This window comes from Rhinopithecus bieti, unplaced genomic scaffold (genome assembly GCF_001698545.2).
Source record: "Rhinopithecus bieti isolate Rb0 unplaced genomic scaffold, ASM169854v2 scaffold_17429, whole genome shotgun sequence".
NCBI classification, from domain to species: domain Eukaryota; kingdom Metazoa; phylum Chordata; class Mammalia; order Primates; family Cercopithecidae; genus Rhinopithecus; species Rhinopithecus bieti.
Window position 1 is genome coordinate 89006 of NW_016808905.1, and position 19627 is coordinate 108632.

The following is a 19627-nucleotide window of genomic DNA, read 5'->3' on the forward strand; positions in this document are numbered from 1 at the left end:
GGCCCCCCCAAGGAGGGCAGGCTCCTGCCTGCTCGATAGAGCAGGAGGCCTGGGTCTGGACTGCAGTTTGGGCAACGGCAGTGGCACCCAGGGAGCTCCCACTCCACCTCAGAAGGGGCAGGGCTCCCACCAGCTCCATGGAGTGTGCGGCCCCAGTCAAGCCTCCCTGCTGCAGCCACTGCCATCAATGCCTGTAATCCCAACACTTTGGGAGGCAAGTCAGGCAGATTGTTTGAGCTTAGGAGATTGAGACCAGCCTGGGCAACATTGCAAAGCCATGTTTCTATAAATAAATACAAAAATTAGCTGGGCATGGTGGTCACGCGCCTGTGGTCCCATATACTTGAGAGGCTGAGGTAGGAGGATGGCTTGAGCCTGGGAGGTAGAAGTAGCAGCGAGCCAGGATCGTGCCACTGCACTCCAGCCTGGGTGACAGAGGAAGACCCTGTCTCAAAAAACAAAGAAATCCCCCTCACATGTTTCCATGAGGGTGCTTTTTAGATGAGTTTAGTATTTACATTGGTGTCCTCTGAATGAAGCAGATTGCCCTCTGTAATGCGGGTGGGCCGCTCCAGTCCACTGAAGGCCTCAATGGAACAAAAGACCGACCTCCTCTTGAGCAAGAATCAATGGTGCTGGCAGTCATCTTCAGACCTGGACTGGAATGTCAGCTCTTCCCTCATCTCCGGCCTGATGGCCCGCCCTGCAGATTTAGAAGTTGTCAGCCTCCCAAATTCCATGAACCAATTCCTTAAAATAAACTTCTGTGTGTGCATGCATGCATATGTATATATATACATGCACACGCACATACACATCCTATTGGTCCCATCTCTCCGAAAACCCTGGCTAGCACAGCGCCATAGCAGTTCTCATGGCCTCCTCTAACCCAGGAGCCCAACAGTCTGTGACTTAGCTGCTTACCCTCTAACTGCTGGCAGCAATCAACTTCTCCACAAACTGCTTCTCCAGCTCTTGGCCTCTGCTCGCTGTTTTGTTCAGTCTCTGCATGCTCCCCACTCCTACTCCAAAAGGGGCCAATGATCTCATTCTAACCCAGTGGCCCTCCTGAGTGGACTTCCCACTTGAGACCACCTCAAAGTCCAATGGGCTTCAGGGACAAGGCAGTGACAGCTGGTCTCATCCGCTTTGGTCAGGTTAGAGGAATTACAAGGTACAAAACTCAGTGAACTGGTCATAATGGGCCTCCCCCCACTCCACCACCACCCCCACCGCTTTCTTTAAAAATCACTAGTGAGTAGGGTAGGAGGTATTCAGAGACTTCTGAGACACTGTCGTGTTACTGGCAGGCACTTTCAGGCAAAATACAGACTCCCACATTCTACCAAGAGCACGGTTGTTAAGATTGCCACTTTCAGGGAAGGACAGATAGGACACATGTACTCAGGGTGCAGGACAAGGAGAGTGGCTCCTCACCTTCACACAGACCTTTGTTAGAGCCGGGGATGCGGCTCCCACATTAAGGGGTGGGATGGACAAGAGAACTTTTTCAGAGGCTCCCCCGCTGATACCTACCTATCCCATTCTGGCCTACCCAGGCTGACAAATTAGAAGGGTGACGACGGCAGCTTTGAGGTTCTCCCCTCTCTGAGACCTCAGTTTGACGTGTCTGGGAATCTCTGATCATTGGCTTGAGCATCTGCCTTGTGCTACACTCTGCTGGGCACCTTTACTTCTATCATTCATCAAGGTAAGAAGTTGCGGTATTTCCACTTTACATACGAGAGATGTAATGTGACTTGCCCAAGGACTGGAACTGAGGTCACTGCTCTTTCTCCTGAAAAGTGCTGTATTCTGGTGACTCATCCAAGTGAATAAATTCATCAAGTCCTTACTGGGGTATTGCACAGGTTAGGGGCCATGTAGGAGTCAGGCATATAGAGATCAAGAGTCTCAGCCATACTTCCAGGAGGGCGGGACAGTCATGGCCTTGGCAGCCACTGCCGCCCCAGCTCCCAGCACAAGAATTGGCACCTGGTGTGATAGTTCGTGGTCAAATTCCCTGGGCCAGAATCAACCACTTCACACACATGTGACTTCTCATGATGGTCTCTTTTGCTGTATCAACTTGGTACAGCTACAGTTCCCAGTTACTCAACTAAATACGAACCTAGATGTTTCTGAGAGGTATTTTGTAGATGTGGATAAAGTTCATTATTAGTTGTCTTTAAGTAAGAGAGATTACAGAGATCATCTGGATGGGACAGATTCAGCTGAAAGGTCTAAAGAGCAGAGCCAAGGCTTTCTTAAGGAAGCAATTGCATCTGTAGATGGCCACTTCTGTGTCTGTTTCATGGATCCTGGACCTGCCTGAATAGCCCCCACAATCATATAAGCCAATTCCCCCTAATAAATCTCTTAATGTAGATCTCCTGGGGTTCTGTTTCTCTGGTTGAACCCTAGCTAGTACACCTCTCTTTGCCTTAACCTCTTTAGGCCTCAGTTTCTTGTCTTAATATAGGGAAAATAATAGTATCTACCTCACAGCGTTGACTTGGGGATAGCACAAGTAAAGCATTGAACCCAGGTACCTGGTAAGATCCCAACAAGTATGAAATATTATTATTCATGTAGTAGTAGCTATTATTATTAATAAAGTCATGCCCTTAAGAAAGAAGGTTATGGACTAATGGGGACATTTAAAAATAATAATTATGTCCAGGCGCAGTGGCTCACGCCTATAATCCCAGCACTTTGGGAGGCTGAGGCGGGTGGATCATGAGGTCAGGAGTTTGAGATCAGCCTGGCCAATATGGTGAAACCCTGTTTCTACTAAAAATACAAAAATTAGCCAGACGTGGTGACGTGTGCCTGTAGTCCCAACTACTCGGGAGGCTGAAGCAGAAGAATCGCTTAAACCTTGGGGGCGGAGGTTGCAGTGAGCCGAGATCACGCCACTGCACTCCCGTCTGGGAGACAGAGTGAGACTCTGTCTTGGGGAAAAAAAAAAAAAATTACAACATAAAGAAATATTTGCTAAAAATATAGATAGGTATAAAGTATATCAAGCACTAGGAGAAGAAGTACCTAAGTGTGCCCAGGCCACAGTGAGAAGCCGCTCTAAGTATACAATGCAGTTGGCCCAAGTTCCCCCTTGCATCTGCTTTGGGACCTCAACTCCTAAGAAGATGGTGCTGGGTGAGAAACTCCTTCCTCTCAAAGGCTTTTTAGACCTAATCTATAGAGAAGTATTTCCCAGTGGTTATAATCCCCTTAATGGGAAATCACTCATTTACTCAAATTTTTACTGAGCATCTTTCAACTGCTAGGTGCTGTGCTAAGGGCTTGCGAATAAACAGGTTAAACCAAAAACACCTTTAGATGGAGGAAGACAAGGGGTCAGACAATAAACAGGTAAACAAATGCCTAATTTCCAAGTGTAATATGTAAATGAACAAAAAGAGCCTGGTGAGAGAATAAACTGAGGGTTTATTCTCCCACCTCCCGCACCCCACCCAGCCATGCCGTGCTCCCCGCAGGTTAAGACCACAGCAGAGCGCTCTCCTCCCAGGGCAGCAGTTGGACAATGAGCTGAGGATGGGTGGGGGACATCATCTCATGTTGGGCTTCTGTGGTTGTTCACCTGAGATGCCGTTAGTGGACAACCAAATCCAATGACTCTCAAACTGTGCTCTCAAAGGATCCCATGGTGTTCCACAGACCACACAAATGTTTGCTTCAGAGTTCACATTGCAGACAGAGGCTGATAAGGGATTGTAGGGGTGGTCATAAATTCTCATTCTCACTATTCCAGCCAACCTGCTTCACTATCAACAAATGCCCCTTTTAACTTCTAAAGTAAATCTGCTCTCATAAAACACCAACTTCACCTGCTCTTACACAGTAAGTATCTAATATTTTTACTCACAAACAACCCACTCTATTGCTTTAAAAACATTTGGAAACTGCTGCTATAAACTAATTCCACATTAACATTTTTTGAAAACTGAAGTTTGAAACTGACTTACTTTCAGGGATGGTAAATTGCTACTAAAAATACATTTTATGGTTACTTGTCATCATCTATCCAAAAAGTACACAGGAAAATTAATTTAGGACTTTTGAAAAAATAATCATTCTGTTCACACAAAGGGTAAATTCACTTTGTACCCTAAATGTGGTTTCCCTGGTGATGACCCATATTCAATGCTGCCAGTACAGATCACTACCTTAAAATTGATCAGCTAACAAAATTTGTTAGGGTGACAGTTCACAGTTACTGCTTCCATAACAAAGGCTGTACATGAATTTCTAACCAGGTATTTACTGAATCCATGTGAGCCAAGATCACACCAAATCATCTTGAAAGGAGAGGATACTGAGTTAATATCCATTTACAAAGACGGCAACTTCATTAAAGGGTCTTCCCTATGTGTGTGTAGTAAGTAAATATAACATTGCAATTACATGAAGAAACATATAAATTCTCACAGGTGAGATGACATAAACACACATCTCCCTCCACATATCAGACTCTGTAAAAGGTTTATTTAAAATCGTATTAAATGACGTAGCCTCAACCCAGTTAATCTACCCAGTAAACCAGTGCAGCACACAGCTTTATTCTTTGTCAGATGAGTATGTGCCTCGAAGCAAAAGTAAACAATGGAAAAAGTTTCAAAGAAGGATAATTCCTATTTGTTTCTAAATTTTCACTGCTTAACTAAATCTATATTTGTGCTTCACACACACACAGTATTCAACAGCACCACCTTTTCCCTCATCATGCTGTGAATCCAAAGCCTCCCTACTGAATTAAGTGTAGTTTTTTTAAGTCTCAAATATCACAACTGAAAAAAAAAATTCAGTTAAAAACATGTATTAGGGTTGTATTTCTTCAGAAAACATCTAGCAAGGAAGAACTTTATTAAAATTACATTGTACTTGTACCAACTGAACTTGTGTCTATTTAAGTAAGTGTAAGCCACATTAAAAACTACTGTAATAACTAGACATACAAAAGTTAAAGGCCAGGTGCAATGGCTCACCCCTGTAATCCCAACACTTCAGGAGGCCAAAGCAGGAGAATTGCTTGAGACCAGGAGTTCAACACCAGCCTGGACAACATAGCAAGATCCCATATTTAGAAAAAACTTTTTAAAAAATTAGCCAGGTATAGTGGCATGTGCCTATACTCCTACTCAGGAGGCTAACGCAGGAGGATTGCTTAAGCCCAGGAGTTAGAGGGTGCAATGAGTCATGATTGATCTACTATACTCCAGCCTGCAACACAGTGAGACCCCCAACTCTAAAAAAAAAAAAAAAAAAGAAAGTTAAAATAGAAAAAATATACAATACAATAAATACCATACATTTCAATCATCACATGCTTAAATAACTGAGGGGATCAAATTAATTTTTAAAAAATATACTAGATTCCATTTATAAAACAATTCAAGTGGCACATTAAGAGGCTTACACTATCATCACTTTTCCCCACAGTCACATAGTCATCTAGATGTACACTTACCCAATGCTATCAGTCAGAGATTAAATGAGTACCTGACAACCCTCAACCAACTGCCAGGTAGCTGACATATAGTTACCTAAGCAACCCTTGAATACCTCCATATACCATTTTAAAAGAGCCCTAACAGCTAGAGAATGAGTCCTTAATTCAATTTGTTCATCAGTATGCCTAGTGATTGTGCTAGGGCTGAAAGATGCAAAGATGAAAAAGACATGCCCTTTAACATAGATATCTGTGGTCTGGCATATAGAAGGTGCTCAATTAATACCTGCAGAATGAAGGTAGGAGTGGGTGAGTAAGCAAGCTCACAGTCTAGGGCAGTGCTATCCAAGAGAAATATAAGCCAAGCCACACATGTGAGACATGTACATAACTTTACATTTTCTAGTAGGCAAATTTAAAAGGTAGAAAGACCTCCTCCCAACCTGTCCACAGCCCATGCAGGGGGCAGTAAATAATACATAGGTAAAAAGAAATAGGTAGAATAAATTCTATAATATTTTATTTAACTGAATATTTTATTTTATTTATTTTATGGATATATTATGATTTCCTTAGTATGTAAGTATTAAAAATTATGACATATTTTACCTTGTTTTGTACTAAGTCTTTGAAATCTAGAGAGCATTTTATATCACAGCACATCTCCATTCATACTGTGCACATTTCAAGAGCTCATTTTGACTAGCCCCTTTTTAATGTGTGTGTGTGTGTGTGTGAGACGGGGTTTGGCTCTATCACCCAGGCTGGAGTGCAGTGGCATGATCTTGACTCACTGCAGCCTCCGCCTCCCAGGCTCAAAGGATTCTCCCACCTCAGCCTCCCAAATAGCTGGGACCACAGGTGCATGCCACCACACCCAGCTACTTTCTTGCATTTTTGGTAGAGATGGGATTTCATTAAGACAAGCCTGTTGCCCAGGCTTGTCTTCAACTCCTGAGCTCAGGTGATCCTCTCGCCTCGGCCTCCCAATCCTCAGCTGGGATTACAGGCATGAGCCACCACGCCCTGTCCCTTTTTTTAATTCTATAAAGACACCGTGGTCAATGAAAGCAGTTGGGCCTGAAGAAACAGGAAGTGACAACAGCTTGAACATATGGAAGGGATAAATGGATGCAGGAAGAGCTCATGGGACCACCTTGACAGTTGCTGTAGTTGCAGGTTGGCCAATGTGAGATCTAGTACTGCCATCAATTGTCTTTGCAACGTAATCTAAATTGTGCTTAAGTGCCTTGACATGAGTCTCTATTGTTACAGTGTTCTGTTGAGTCATGGTCAGGGCATCATAAACAGTCTCTGATCCGAAAAATGGTCCAAATCGTTCTTCAACGCACTGAAGGATCACTTTCTGCTGACCAATGGTTGCTACAAGAGCACTGGAAACAATTGCAAGGTTTGGTATATACGGTTTGATATCATCAAGGGCAAGATCAGATCTCAAGGTGATGCCTTGGACTAGGTTCTCCATCGACAGACCTGCCCTCTTCATTGGTTTGGACACAGAGTGAGTGATCATACATCTGTGCTCTGGCCACTGTCCACCAAAACCTTCACATCACTCACCTATCAGAGCTTTCTCCTGCTTTGGAAGTGCCGTCTGCCTGCGCTTCTCCTCCTCGGCTGTTTCTTGGTTCTTCCTTGCCAGTGGATATCTTCCAGTGGTGGGCATATCATCCCATCTCACTCAATAAAACCTCCTGCATCACCATCGTAGATCTTAAGCCTTCTGGTACGCTCAACTTTTCCTAGTGGAGCCAAGATATGAATGTTTCCATATCCAGTAAAGATATGGAACATTTCTATTTTGGCAGAAAGTTCTGTTGAGCAGTGGGCCTCCCAACAGAGGAGGTCCTGAGTCCCCAGTGAGGACAAGAAGGGGCACTGAGGGTTGGGAGATGGAGGAGCGCACACCGCAGGAAGCTGGGCTTGTCGGCCACCCACAACAGTTTGACCTTTATCCTATGGACAGTGGGGAATCAAAAAGGTTTGGGGTTTTGTTTGTTTTAATAGCAGAAAGGTGACAGGATAAAATGTTTCCATTTAGGAAGGTGGTTTTCTGGAGACAGAGCAAGGCATGAACTAAAGGAGTGATTGACAATGGCAAGGGAGGAGATAAATTGGAAACACAGATGCACAGGTCAGAATCAATCCACGAGGAAGTCTCTTCCAGTCCAAGATTTTTTTTTTTTCTTTTGAGAAAGAGTCTTGCGCAGTCGCCTAGGGTGGAGTGCAGTGGTGCAATCATTGCTCATTGCAACTTAAAACACCTGGGCTCAAGCAATCCTCCCACTTCAACCTCCTGAGTGGTTGGGACTACAGGCACGAGCCACCACACCCAGCAAATCTGCAAAATTTTTTTGAAATGGAGTCTGTGTGGCCAGGGCTGGTCTTGAACTCCTGGACTCAAGAAATCCTCCTACCTCGCCTCCCAAAGTGCTGGAATTACAGGCGTGAGTCACTGCACCCAGCCCCCAAAGACTTCTTATTCAATGCAGTAAATGACTCTTATTTGAGATTATATTCCTTTGGGGCATCAATACGTTTTATGAGATAGTGGAAACCAGAGATTATGACTACTTTCAAAATGTCCTTTCTGGGTAAATTTTAAAATAGCAATACTATATTGCTCCTAAAATTCTATTTCTAAAACTTTGTTTGCAAGTAAAATCCAAAATTCTGGGAACCACTGTTTTAAACAACTTCTGGAGCTTATTAAGATGACTATAGGGTTCAATGTATATACATTATTCTGTATATTTATTTTCCTACTCATTTTATGCATACATGTCCATGTAGTAATAATACTGACATGACTCTTATCTTAAATTACTATAGAGCAATTTAGAATCTAAAATGTATTATTGTTTAGTCATTCCCTTAATGTCTTGTATTGAATCTATGCCTTTATTTGTATGAATAGCTTTATCCAAATTAATTTTCTTCCTCCTAGTCCCAGTTCCATAAATTGTTTCCTCAGGTATGATTCCCAGCAGGAAATGTATGGGTCACTGGCAATGCAGTTTGTTTTATGTTTCATTCTTATTATACATCACCAGATTGCAGCAAAAAGACAATCTGCAGCACAGTCAACATTTCTTACTACTCCAACCAATAATGGGCTAGAATTAATTCGGATAATTTCACAAACAGTTGCCTTAATTTTCATTTCTTGAATTGCTAAGGAGAATATATCTGTTCCTCATGATGACAGTTTCTGAAATTCCCTATACTGATCTCTCCTAACCACTTCCTGAGAAGATGCTGGGTTCCGACCTTTGGTATCTCAATTCTTTATATTTTGGATAACCATTTAATCTTTCAAACTATCCCATTATTTTCACCAATGCTGTAGCATTCCATTTACTATTTACTCTATTGCCTTTGGCTGGGCTATTTCTCTTTTATTCTCCTGATATTCTGGCACATCTGTCTTGTGTATGATGATTTTCTCCATTGCTTCTGTGGTCATAAGTTTATCTTCCCTGAACAGCTGGGTTAAAAATGCTATTCCATTTTCTTCTAGCTATTTTATAGATAAATACAGTGGAACCTTAAAGCTGTGGCCTTTATGCTCTGAAATTAATAACTGCGGAACTTTCTAGTATGAGTGCAATTTGCTCGGATAGTTCCCAAGGTGGACCTGGCCACATCACAAAATGACAAATGCCACAGAACAGCTACCCATTTCCCATCAGGAGTGAAGGTGGACAGTGTCTGAGGACTGAAACTTTAAACTCTTCCTAAAGGGGCTCGGCACCCTAAAGTTCTCTCCATTACCAGTGTTGGCACTTATGTGTCAACAATCTTACTTAAATTTTGAGTAATAAAGGTTATCAATATACAAAAAGCAAGAACCTGAAGAAATATACCATCACCCAAGAGTACAAAAACCAAACCAAATGGCTACAGAGGCATTTCACCTACTTTTTCCTTTTTCCTGTTTGAGATGGGGTCTTGCTGTGTTGCCCAGGCTGGTTTTGAATTCCTGGCCTCAAGCAATCCTCTCACCTCAGCTTCCCAAGTAGATGGAATTACAGGTGCATGCCACCGGACCTGGTTTCACCTAATTATTTTTCGTATCATGAAACTCTATGGGAAATTTCAATAGCTTTCCCCAATAGATAGACAACAAAGATAATATAAAGGGAAAAAAAGCATACATGTATTCATTTACAAAATTTAGATCACTCTGTATATATTTTTGCGTATCTACATCTGTAATACACAGGGGAAAAAACCCAAAAGTAAATTCACTGAAAGATTAACAGTGGTTACCTGTAGGGAGGTAGAATTACAGGTAATTTTAGTTTTCTTTATACATTTTTTGCACTATAAACTTGCATTATAGACTATATAAATTAAACTTGTTTGTACAACCGTACACAAAAGCCATACTTCTATACTTTTAAAAAATTGAATTCTTTTTAAATGAAGGTAGAAAAGATTCTGTTGAATCACATGCTACTAATTAATCAGGCTAAAGTACCTCAACCTTTATTTAGGTCACTGCTCACTACACACAAGTCCTAAAAAAAAACAAGGTTTTTTTCATACATACAGGCTTATCATTTATAACAGTAAGTCTACAGAGATTCATTATAATACAATAAAGAAAATTATCAAAATACCATAAACTTTCACCTGCCTTTGTTCAAGGTTACAGTCTCAAATGACTCATAAACTAATCTGCAATGAGGTCTACATAAAAGTGAAATGATGGTATCATAGTTAAGTGTTGTATCATTTTATCACTGCCAGTTAATGTAACGGTATTTATCTAACAGGAACTTTTTATAAAACTTAACTATTCTTTAAAATACTCTAGCAGGAAAAATAAAGTGGTGGGGGAATTAAAAATAGATAAAACAAGAACAACGGAAAATTTGAATTGTTTAAGTAAGGTGATGGATATAGGGTTGCATTACTATGCTATTTTGCATATATTTGAACATTTTCCATTATATGATGTTTTTAAAAGGTACTANGTATTTATCTAACAGGAACTTTTATAAAACTTAACTATTCTTTAAAATACTCTAGCAGGAAAATAAAGTGGTGGGGAATTAAAATCGATAAAACAAGAACAACGGAAAATTTGAATTGTTTAAGTAAGGTGATGGATATAGGGTTGCATTACTATGCTATTTTGCATATATTTGAACATTTTCCATTATATGATGTTTTAAAAGGTACTAAGAAAATAAAAGAAATATAAACCTGTGCACAATCATTCATCATATCAACTAACGTAACACAATTAAGCTAATAGCCACTTTTCTTTTCTTTTTTCTGAGACACAGCCTCGCTCTGCCGCCCAGACTGGAGTGCAGTGGGGCTATCTCGGCTCACTGCAGCCTCTGGCTCCTCAGTTCAAGCGATTATCCTGCCTCAGCCTCCTAAGTAGCTGGGACTACAGTCACGCGCCACCATGCCCAGTTAATTTTTGTGTTATTAGTAGAGATGGTGTTTCACCATGTTGGCCAGGCTGGTCTCGAACTCCTGACCTCAAGTGATCCACCCACCTTGGCCTCCCAAAGTGCTGAGATTACAGGCATGGGCCACCAGGCCCAGCCTACTTTTTTCCTTTTTAACACATCAGGATGACTATTTCAAAGTAAGCATTCTACCTGAAAATTCCAATAGAATTCTGACTCTGTACTTTTTCTTTATTAGGCAAGACAGAGTATATACATGTAAAATCTTTCAAGAAAAAAATTTGTCTTTCATATGCATCTACAGATTTGACTCTGATTTTAGACTGTCCTTCCTGGGCCAGATTCAGAACCAGGATAGTCAGCTAACAGAGCACTACACCTGGCTTGTGACATTTAAAAACTAAAGCAAGATGCATGCTAACACAAGCAGCAGCAAGACCCTAGTCGAGGAGTCTCATTCTGTGTGACGTGGAGGAAGAGCCCTGCCACTTTCTCTAAGAGGAAAGCAAACTGGTCTGTACCCAAGTAAGTTGCAGAGCAAAAAAACTCAGCACTCAAAGGAAGTAGGCAACCAAAACCAACATCATTTATCTGAGAGTTTGTTCTCTATAACAGCTGCAGAGGATGACAGGGATACTAAGGATCTGGGATCCCCAAACTGATGACTTCCCAGTGCATCAAAAGCAAAATTTAAATGGAACCTCTTGTCACTTTTATAAGGCACAATTAAAGAGTTTTCATTATCACAAATGATCCTCTTATTTCCCCAGAGAAGGTTGGCAAAGCCTGTTTTATTTCCATTTCACAGGTATAGAAACTGAGGTTTGGAGCTGTTAAAAGAGATGCTCTTAAACAACAGTCTTCTGACTTCAAGGACAGTATTCTTTTCACTACCCAACACTCCCCGTGGAGTGTGTCTATGAAGGGAAGGAGGAGAGGAGAGAAAAAGTGAAGCAGGGCAGAAAATGGGGGGAATCTGCGTTATGTGTAACACTTCCTGAGTTTCAAAACACCCAGAGTTATTTTCTTATTATCCACGGAGTTTGGCCTAGTCTTTGCTACAAGCGTGGATTTAACTGTACTTCCATTTACATCCATATTTTTGTAGGCTTGCTTTCTCTGCTTTCTGAATTCTGAGAGAAGTCTCCTAACAATTCGCTTAACCTAAGAAATAGGAACAATTAACTTTTTTAAACCAGGAGGGACTGTCACAGCGGTGTAGCTGGGAGGTTTGCTGCTGGTCCTCTCTCCATAAATCAAGACGGCGCAAAGGAAGAGGAGTCGGCAGAGCACCTGTCACAGCCCCCACCTCCCCGGGGCTGCTTAACCTAGTAGGAGAGCAAAGCCTACCTCTCTGACTTCGTGAAGCTGGCCGGGATACTGACTCTTGGCTCTTCGGGCGGCTGCAGGCGACTTGTGATGCGTGATTGTGACAACACCGGGGGCCCCCACACTGAGGTGTCTCTGGCTACAGGGAGACGCAGAATTGGGTGTTCCATGTGGGAGCAAAGTGAGACTTCGGCTTCGGGAGCCTGGAGCACTCTAGAATAAGCAACAGGTGTCAAAACTCAACAACTGACCTGCAGAACACAACTAAGTGTTGGCTTCTATTCATTTTGGACCTCTTCATCTTTCCCCTACATCTCTTTAGGGAGATGAAGGTACGGGGGAGGTATAACAACACTGCATGCCCAAATCCCACAGATACTCACTGAACTGCCCTTCCATTAGCTGCCCTTCTGGTTTCATCTCCAACTGTGCTTCCTGTCCTACATGATGGCCATGAACAGCTATTCAAAATCCTGCCCCCCACCCTCCCCGACCCACCCTGACCCACAACACCATGGACGCTCATGGAGCTCTGCCTCTGTACTTATTATTTCCTCCTTCTAGAATGCCCTTCCTCTGTGGCTGGTCAGCCTCTGCTGAACCTTGAAAGTCAGCATGGTGTTCTCTGCTCTGTGAAGCATTTCCCTGGCTTTCTCAGCCTCTCTGCTGCTCTTATTCCACTGCATCAAGATTACATTGATTATCCAGTTACTTTCTTAAGAGATGCTTTCATGCTCATCTTTATATCCCCAAGGTCTGGCATATCACAATTGTTTAATTTATTAAGCGCTTAATAATGTTGGCTGTATGCATGAACTAAGCTGTCCACCAATTATTCCTCATTTGTTAGTCCAGTGTTTACATTTCATCCTGTGGTCATATATAATCCAAATTACAATCTAGTTGATCATAAAGATGGCATCTCAACTTAGTGGAGACGGATTTTTCAGTAAATGTTGGGATAACTCGGAAGCCATCTGAATAACAAAGCTGGATTCATCTCTCAGATCACAGACCTCGAATGGATCAAAGATTTAAGAAAAACTAACAGTACTAGAAGAAAACTTGTAACCATGGGATAGGAAAGGCCTAACACTTTGAAATCCAAAAGCTATACCAGAAAAGCTTAGCCAAGTGCGATGGCTCACGCCTGTAATCCCAGCACTTTGGGAGGCCAAGGTGGGTGGATGACCTGAGGTCAGGAGTTCCAGACCAGCCTGACCAACATGGAGAAACCCCATCTCTACTAAAAATACAAAACTAGCCAGGCGTGGTGGCGCATCCCTGTAATCCCAGCTACTCAGGAGGCTGAGGTAGGAGAATCGCTTGAACCCGGGAGGCGGAGGTTACGGTGAGCCGAGATCGTGCCATTGCACTCCAGCCTGGGCAACAAGAGTGAAACTCCGTCTCAAAAAAAAGAAAAGAACAGAAAAAAGAAAAGCTTGATAAATTTGATTATCTAAAAACTGGAAACTTCTGCAAAGGAAACAAATAGACCAACAAAATACCCCACTACGACCACCAACAAAGCCAAACTATAAACTAGGAAAATTGTAGAGCTGGAAATAATTATTAAAATGGGCCAAGGTATGAAGACAGCTCACAAAAAAAGAAATATAAATGACTTTTAACACATAGGAAAATATGTTCAACTGTACTCAGAAGATAAATGTAAATTCAAACTACTTTAGATAACCATCTTTCACCCATCAGATTGGCAAAAATTCAGAAGTCTGAGTATACAATCTGTCAACAGGGCCACAGAAAAACAAGTTTGTGGAAGTAAAAAAGATGGCAAAACCCTGAGAACAGCAATCGGCAGACCTGTCAGATACAAACATATCTCCCCTGGCTCCAGCAGTCCCGTCTGGGAATGTATCCTCCAGACATACCTGCAGCTAGGTGAAATGCTATATATCCCTGTTAGTCACCACAGCACTATGTTTGTTGGCAAAGGACAGAAAACAATCCAAATGTCCGTCAGCATGGGACGGGTTACATAAATTATAGTACATCTATGTAATGGAATACTACCAAGCTGTAAGACAATAATGAGAGAGGTCTCTACAAATTGATCTGGAAATATCTCTTAGCTATATAGATAAGTGAAGGAAGGCACATAATTGTTCCATAGTATGCAAAGTATAGCTTTTCCAACATGAGGTAAATAAGTATTTTTGTTATTTAACTTGTTGAAAACTATTTGCTTAAAACAAACATACTGCAGAAGGATACATATAAAACTATAAAGTGGCTGCTTATTTGTGGAGAAGCAGGGAATGAGAGGATAGAAACAGAGAAGAGGGGAGATTTTTTCACTGTATGCTTTTTATATTCTTCCACTTTGAACTATATGAATGTATTCCCTATTGAAAACATTTTAATTCTGCATAAACTTTACATTCCAATTGTTCCTATACTTCATCTCAGCTTGAGAAAAGGCAAGTTAGATAATGTGGAAATCATCTAGCTCCTACAGTTCAAAGATTTACTGAATACCTACTATGTGCCTAGGAAAATATATACTGTGTAGTGTCAGGAAGAAAACAAAATGTATGAGACAGTTTTTCACCACAGATACCTATAATATTGCTGGGGATGTAAGATGCAAATATACAGAGACAGACGGAGGGAAACATACACAGATGCACACTTACAAGATGGTGCATAACAGGGGCTAATTTGGCAATACAGCCAGAAAATGTCAAAGAAGTGAGCTCATCTCATCATGGCAGGATGTTCCAAGGGTGATGGGCCTAAAGCCTGAGTAGGCTTTGGGAAGCTAGACAGGCAAGGCAGCACACAACATAGCAACCCAACAGTCTGGATACCAAGGTAGTCTTAGCCTCAGGCCTCAGCTAACAGGCACAGCTCTAAACACTGTTAAACATTAATGATCCATCATTCTACAGATCACCAGGGGATGGAGGAGTGGGGTGAGAGCCAGGGTAGAAATCAGAGTTTTGGTTCACCTTGAAATACCGCAGATTATGAAGATCCTCTGGATTTGACTTGGACATAATGAATTAGAATGCAGATAAAGATAGGAAATAACCATATGTTAGGTAATTGGAGAAATGTGTGGTATAAGAACTATATATATCTTGATCAAAATGAGCTATAATAATCACCTACTTTCAGCTTCAATCTTTTCACTTGGAGAGTAAAGGGAGAAAGAGGATATTTCTTTAATAACAGTAAATTTGCCTAAGTATTAAGAGTCCACTGAAATATATTTTGACTGTCAGCGAGGCTTATTCCAGTCCAGGAAAAGGCAGATTTTTTTCCCTGGGCTTTGAAACCAGACACGTAAGTTTCATTCTTCATACACACACCTCTATCCCCACTCCTCCCCTACCAAACCCCTGTTCTTGCCATGTGATCTGGGGTGAGTTATTAAGCTTTCTCATTAAGCATCAATTTCCTAATCTTTAAAAAGAGAAATAATAACATTGACCCTAAAACATCATCATGAAATTTAAATTAGATTATGCATACAAAATGCTTAGCACAGTGCCTGACATGCAGAAGCTGCATGGACAACGTTTGTTTCTTAATATCACTGATAACTTGAACAATGAAAACCTTATGGATTTTTAAAATGTTAAGAAGTTGCTTAGCACAAAATCATAAGCAGTTGCTGAGTCGCTGACCTTCTTATTTTCTATAGGGTCAGACTGGTCAGAAGCCCAAAACATAATTAAATACTTACAGGGTCAGCCATTAAATATCAAGATTGTAGGGAAAACACACACACACACACACACACACACACACACACACACTTCTAATTCTGAGTAGAAATGAGGACTCATCAGAAATCAGAGAGGAAGACAGCTCTGGCAATAGACACCTTTGCCTGTAGCAGTATCACCATGAATGGCAATAAATCAAGAAATTCACCCAGGAACAAAATTATTCCATGGTGAATGTCTAACCCCATGATCATTATTTAATGGTTGGCTGTCATCTGAATTTACAAGCAGTAAATCTGAGTCAAAAAGCCTTTAATTTTCCATTAACTGGGGATTCTCACAGCGTAATTCACATCCATGCCTCCTTTCAGGATAAACATGAACGAAAAGTCTTAACCCTTGGTAAATCCCACAGGTAATCAGTCATTACAAGAACAAGTGAGAAAGGCAGCAAATTGCAACCACTATAAACGAGCAGGCTGTGTTTCCAAAAGGCAGCCTGTCTACAATCTCCAGGTTTTATTTCAAAATTATGCTTGCATGTCATAAAAGCCTATCTTTACTATTAATTTAAAATATTAACAGAGTCTGAGAAACAACATGGCAGGTTTTTGTTCCAAATATTTACTTCAATGGCGGTGACTAGAAACACCAAGTGTGCCGTCTGTGGGAAATTCTGAGTCAAGAGCAAGTTTCTTCATCCTTTGCTGCGGAGAATTGTCCCTCACACAGCTATCGGTGCTCATCTGGCTACTCCTTATGTCCCCTCGCTTCGTAAGCACCTGGCTGATGATGGGGTGACAGCAAAAAAGAGTGTGGGAGTGGGTGAGACCAAGTGCTAATGCTCACAGCCTGTCCAGGCATCTGCACACAATCACACAGTCTCTTGGTCTTTCCCTACATTCTCATTGAATGATTCCTAAATTTCCCAAGTTTGCAAAGAGAAGACAAAACACACATACTCGTTGTATCTACTGGCCAAAATTGCCATTTAGGAAAGGCATTCTTGGAAAAGGAGAGGAATCATTAGAAAGAATCTGTCCAACCAAGGTAAACGGGCAACAAGCCTGGGAGACAGAAGCCAAGTGTGAGGAAAGCTTAGAGCGAGAAGCACTGGACCATCTACAGGCCCAGTACCAATCCAGTACTATGGACAGTGTGGGGAGTGGTTAAGAGCACACCTTCTCAAGTCAGCTGCCTGAGTTCAAATCTGGGCTCCACCACTTGCAAACTGTGTAACCTAGAAAATGTAGGTATCTTCCTTTCTAAAGTTTAATATTACCTACTTCATTGGGTTGTTGGAGAAAGATATGAGAAGAGACACATAAAGCATGTGTCATAAAGCATGCAATAAATACCATCATTAATAAATAAAATGAGGTCTTCAAGCCTCATTATAGGTGAATGGTTAAGTGGTCCCTGAATGAACTATATGGCCATTTTGGTCCTTGGTGTCTTAAGTAGTCACAGTCTTAAGGCTTCCTTAACTTTAAAAGATAGTCATCCTAATTACTAAAAAACCACTTGCTTCAGAAAAAAAAAAATGCACTTAAAATATGATTTCACATTTTCAGAAACCCACCTGTTATAGAAAGCAAAGTTCCCTATAAATTAATTCAATCTACATGGTTTACCAAAAAGAAATAATTAGTTTACATAATGGAAAGTTTCCCTTAATACTTGCAATAAACAAAGTTCCAAATAGAAAAGATCAGCTGGTCCTAACCTCTTAAGACATGTATCAAAAGTTTGTAATTGCTGAACTAGCATTAAAAGGAGGCAAGGGAGGAAAGGGGGTATACAATCTCAAATAGACATTTGAGACAACCACTTCTACTGTAGAAAATTTTTCTGATGTGAAAATTTCTAAACACCAACTAATTGTAACAACATTCAAATGACATTTACTTTGGAACATATTTTCCTCACTTCCTTGAATTCCTTCATAGCAAGGAGGAAAAAAAGATACTATAGTTCAGAAAAAAATAGCCCAAGGGAAACAGAAAAATCCAACAAGTCTGGAAATGTATTTTGAAGAACAAATTTAACCAACTAAAATCATTGGAGTGTATTTCTTCTATTCCTCTAAAAAAATTGTGCCATATCTAAATATGTGAAAGCTAAGGATAAAAATCCTTTTCCTCTAAAAGCAAATATACTTCAAAATCAACAAAAGAAAAGCATAACAATTTTAAAATAGTATACTGAAGGCCTTAAAATTAGTTGGAATTTCACTTTCCTGACAGTCAACACCTGAATAAAATGTGAACTGTTTCTTAAATGAATCTATTCCAGTCTTTTGCTTAATAGCTTCATATTGACCTAATTTGCATTGCTTTGTTTTTGTTTTTTAGTCGTCTATTCTTTCAAGCTTAAACAGACCTAAAGTAGAATGAAAACTGGGAAATTTTCCAAGTTCATTTCCATGATTAGCTTTTCAAATTTGTTCTAGCTCTCTCTACTTTTCCAAATTCCTGTTTTCATCCAGAAATACGAGTTTCAGTATTAAGTAACCAGGCATAGAAAATTTCTTCCTCAAATTTCATCTTCAGATCTTTAACATATCTTAAACATTTTTCACTAACTTTATACCAATACCCTCTCAAATGGCAATATAAATGCACGCAAATGTGTGTGCAAATGAAAAATTGTGGTTCTTCCAGAGACAAAGTCTGTAGCCTGCTTCTAAACACACTGCCCTGAATCTATGAGTATGCATGCAAATGCCCGAGTTCTGAAAAACTGTCACAAGCAAATGCATGTATTTCATTTCCTACAAATAGTGAGAAACAAAACTTGACATTTTCGCTTTTCTTCCCCATCACTTTCAAATCCTCCATCCCCAATCACCTAACCCCCCCCTCCACCCTCCCCACCCCCTTGCCAATAAATCCTGCTGATTCTTCTTTAACAGTTAATTCAACTGCTCTAGAATCCCTAGTCAATCTCCAAGGCAAACCTGAAGGTCCCAACTCAACTGAAAGCACTGTCCTTGTGCATCTGACCCCCTTATCGAGCACACCACCCTTTTCTCGCCACTTCCCACAGATCCACCCAGAAGTGTCCAGTGTGATTTCAAAACCTTCCACCTTCTCCGCTTTGCATCCTCCATCCACACCATTTGCTTGGGGGCCTTGCAATTCCAAGTACCAAGACTCCTTTTGGATGCTTTATTCTGAAAACATGAAAGACTCTCTTTCTGCTGACAAAGCTCAATTCGCTGCATTTCTCACGCTTTGGAACTATGCAATTTTAGAGCTAGATGGAATCTCAGACATAATTCTAGTCTAGTCTTTTCCCTTTATAGATCTAAAGTCTACAGCTCCCAAAAGGTAAATGAATCATACAACACTCGGACCCAAATTATAAATCTCATCCAAGACTCAACTCAGAAAACATCTGATTAGAGATTCAGCCCCTCCAGCTGGGCCTTCACAATTAAAGAAGGACCTCATCATCCAAAATAGTATTTAACACAAGGCAGACTTTAAAATAGTTGATAGAAAGTAAGAAAGCTGATAACTGTTACACATTTTTATCTTTATTCTTACCCGAAACTTCAATTTAATCACTTATCATCATAAAAACAAACACACAACACTCCTTTGAAAGTAGGGCAATTGTGGGCTATATTCCTAGAATTACAGATCCCCAAAGAAAATAATTTTATTTTTTAT

The 19627-nt window shown here is 40.8% G+C and overlaps 1 protein-coding gene across 1 annotated transcript in view; it reads right to left on the bottom strand.

Annotated features, from left to right (window-relative positions):
- The window catches only part of LOC108539187 (oxysterol-binding protein-related protein 10-like), a 246133-nt gene that overhangs the window by 79054 nt on the left and 147452 nt on the right, over nt 1–19627 (bottom strand). The window contains exon 4 of the mRNA XM_017887691.1: nt 12277–12468. Within this exon, the coding sequence (XP_017743180.1) occupies nt 12277–12468 (192 nt within the window). The remainder of the gene's footprint in view (nt 1–12276; nt 12469–19627) is intronic.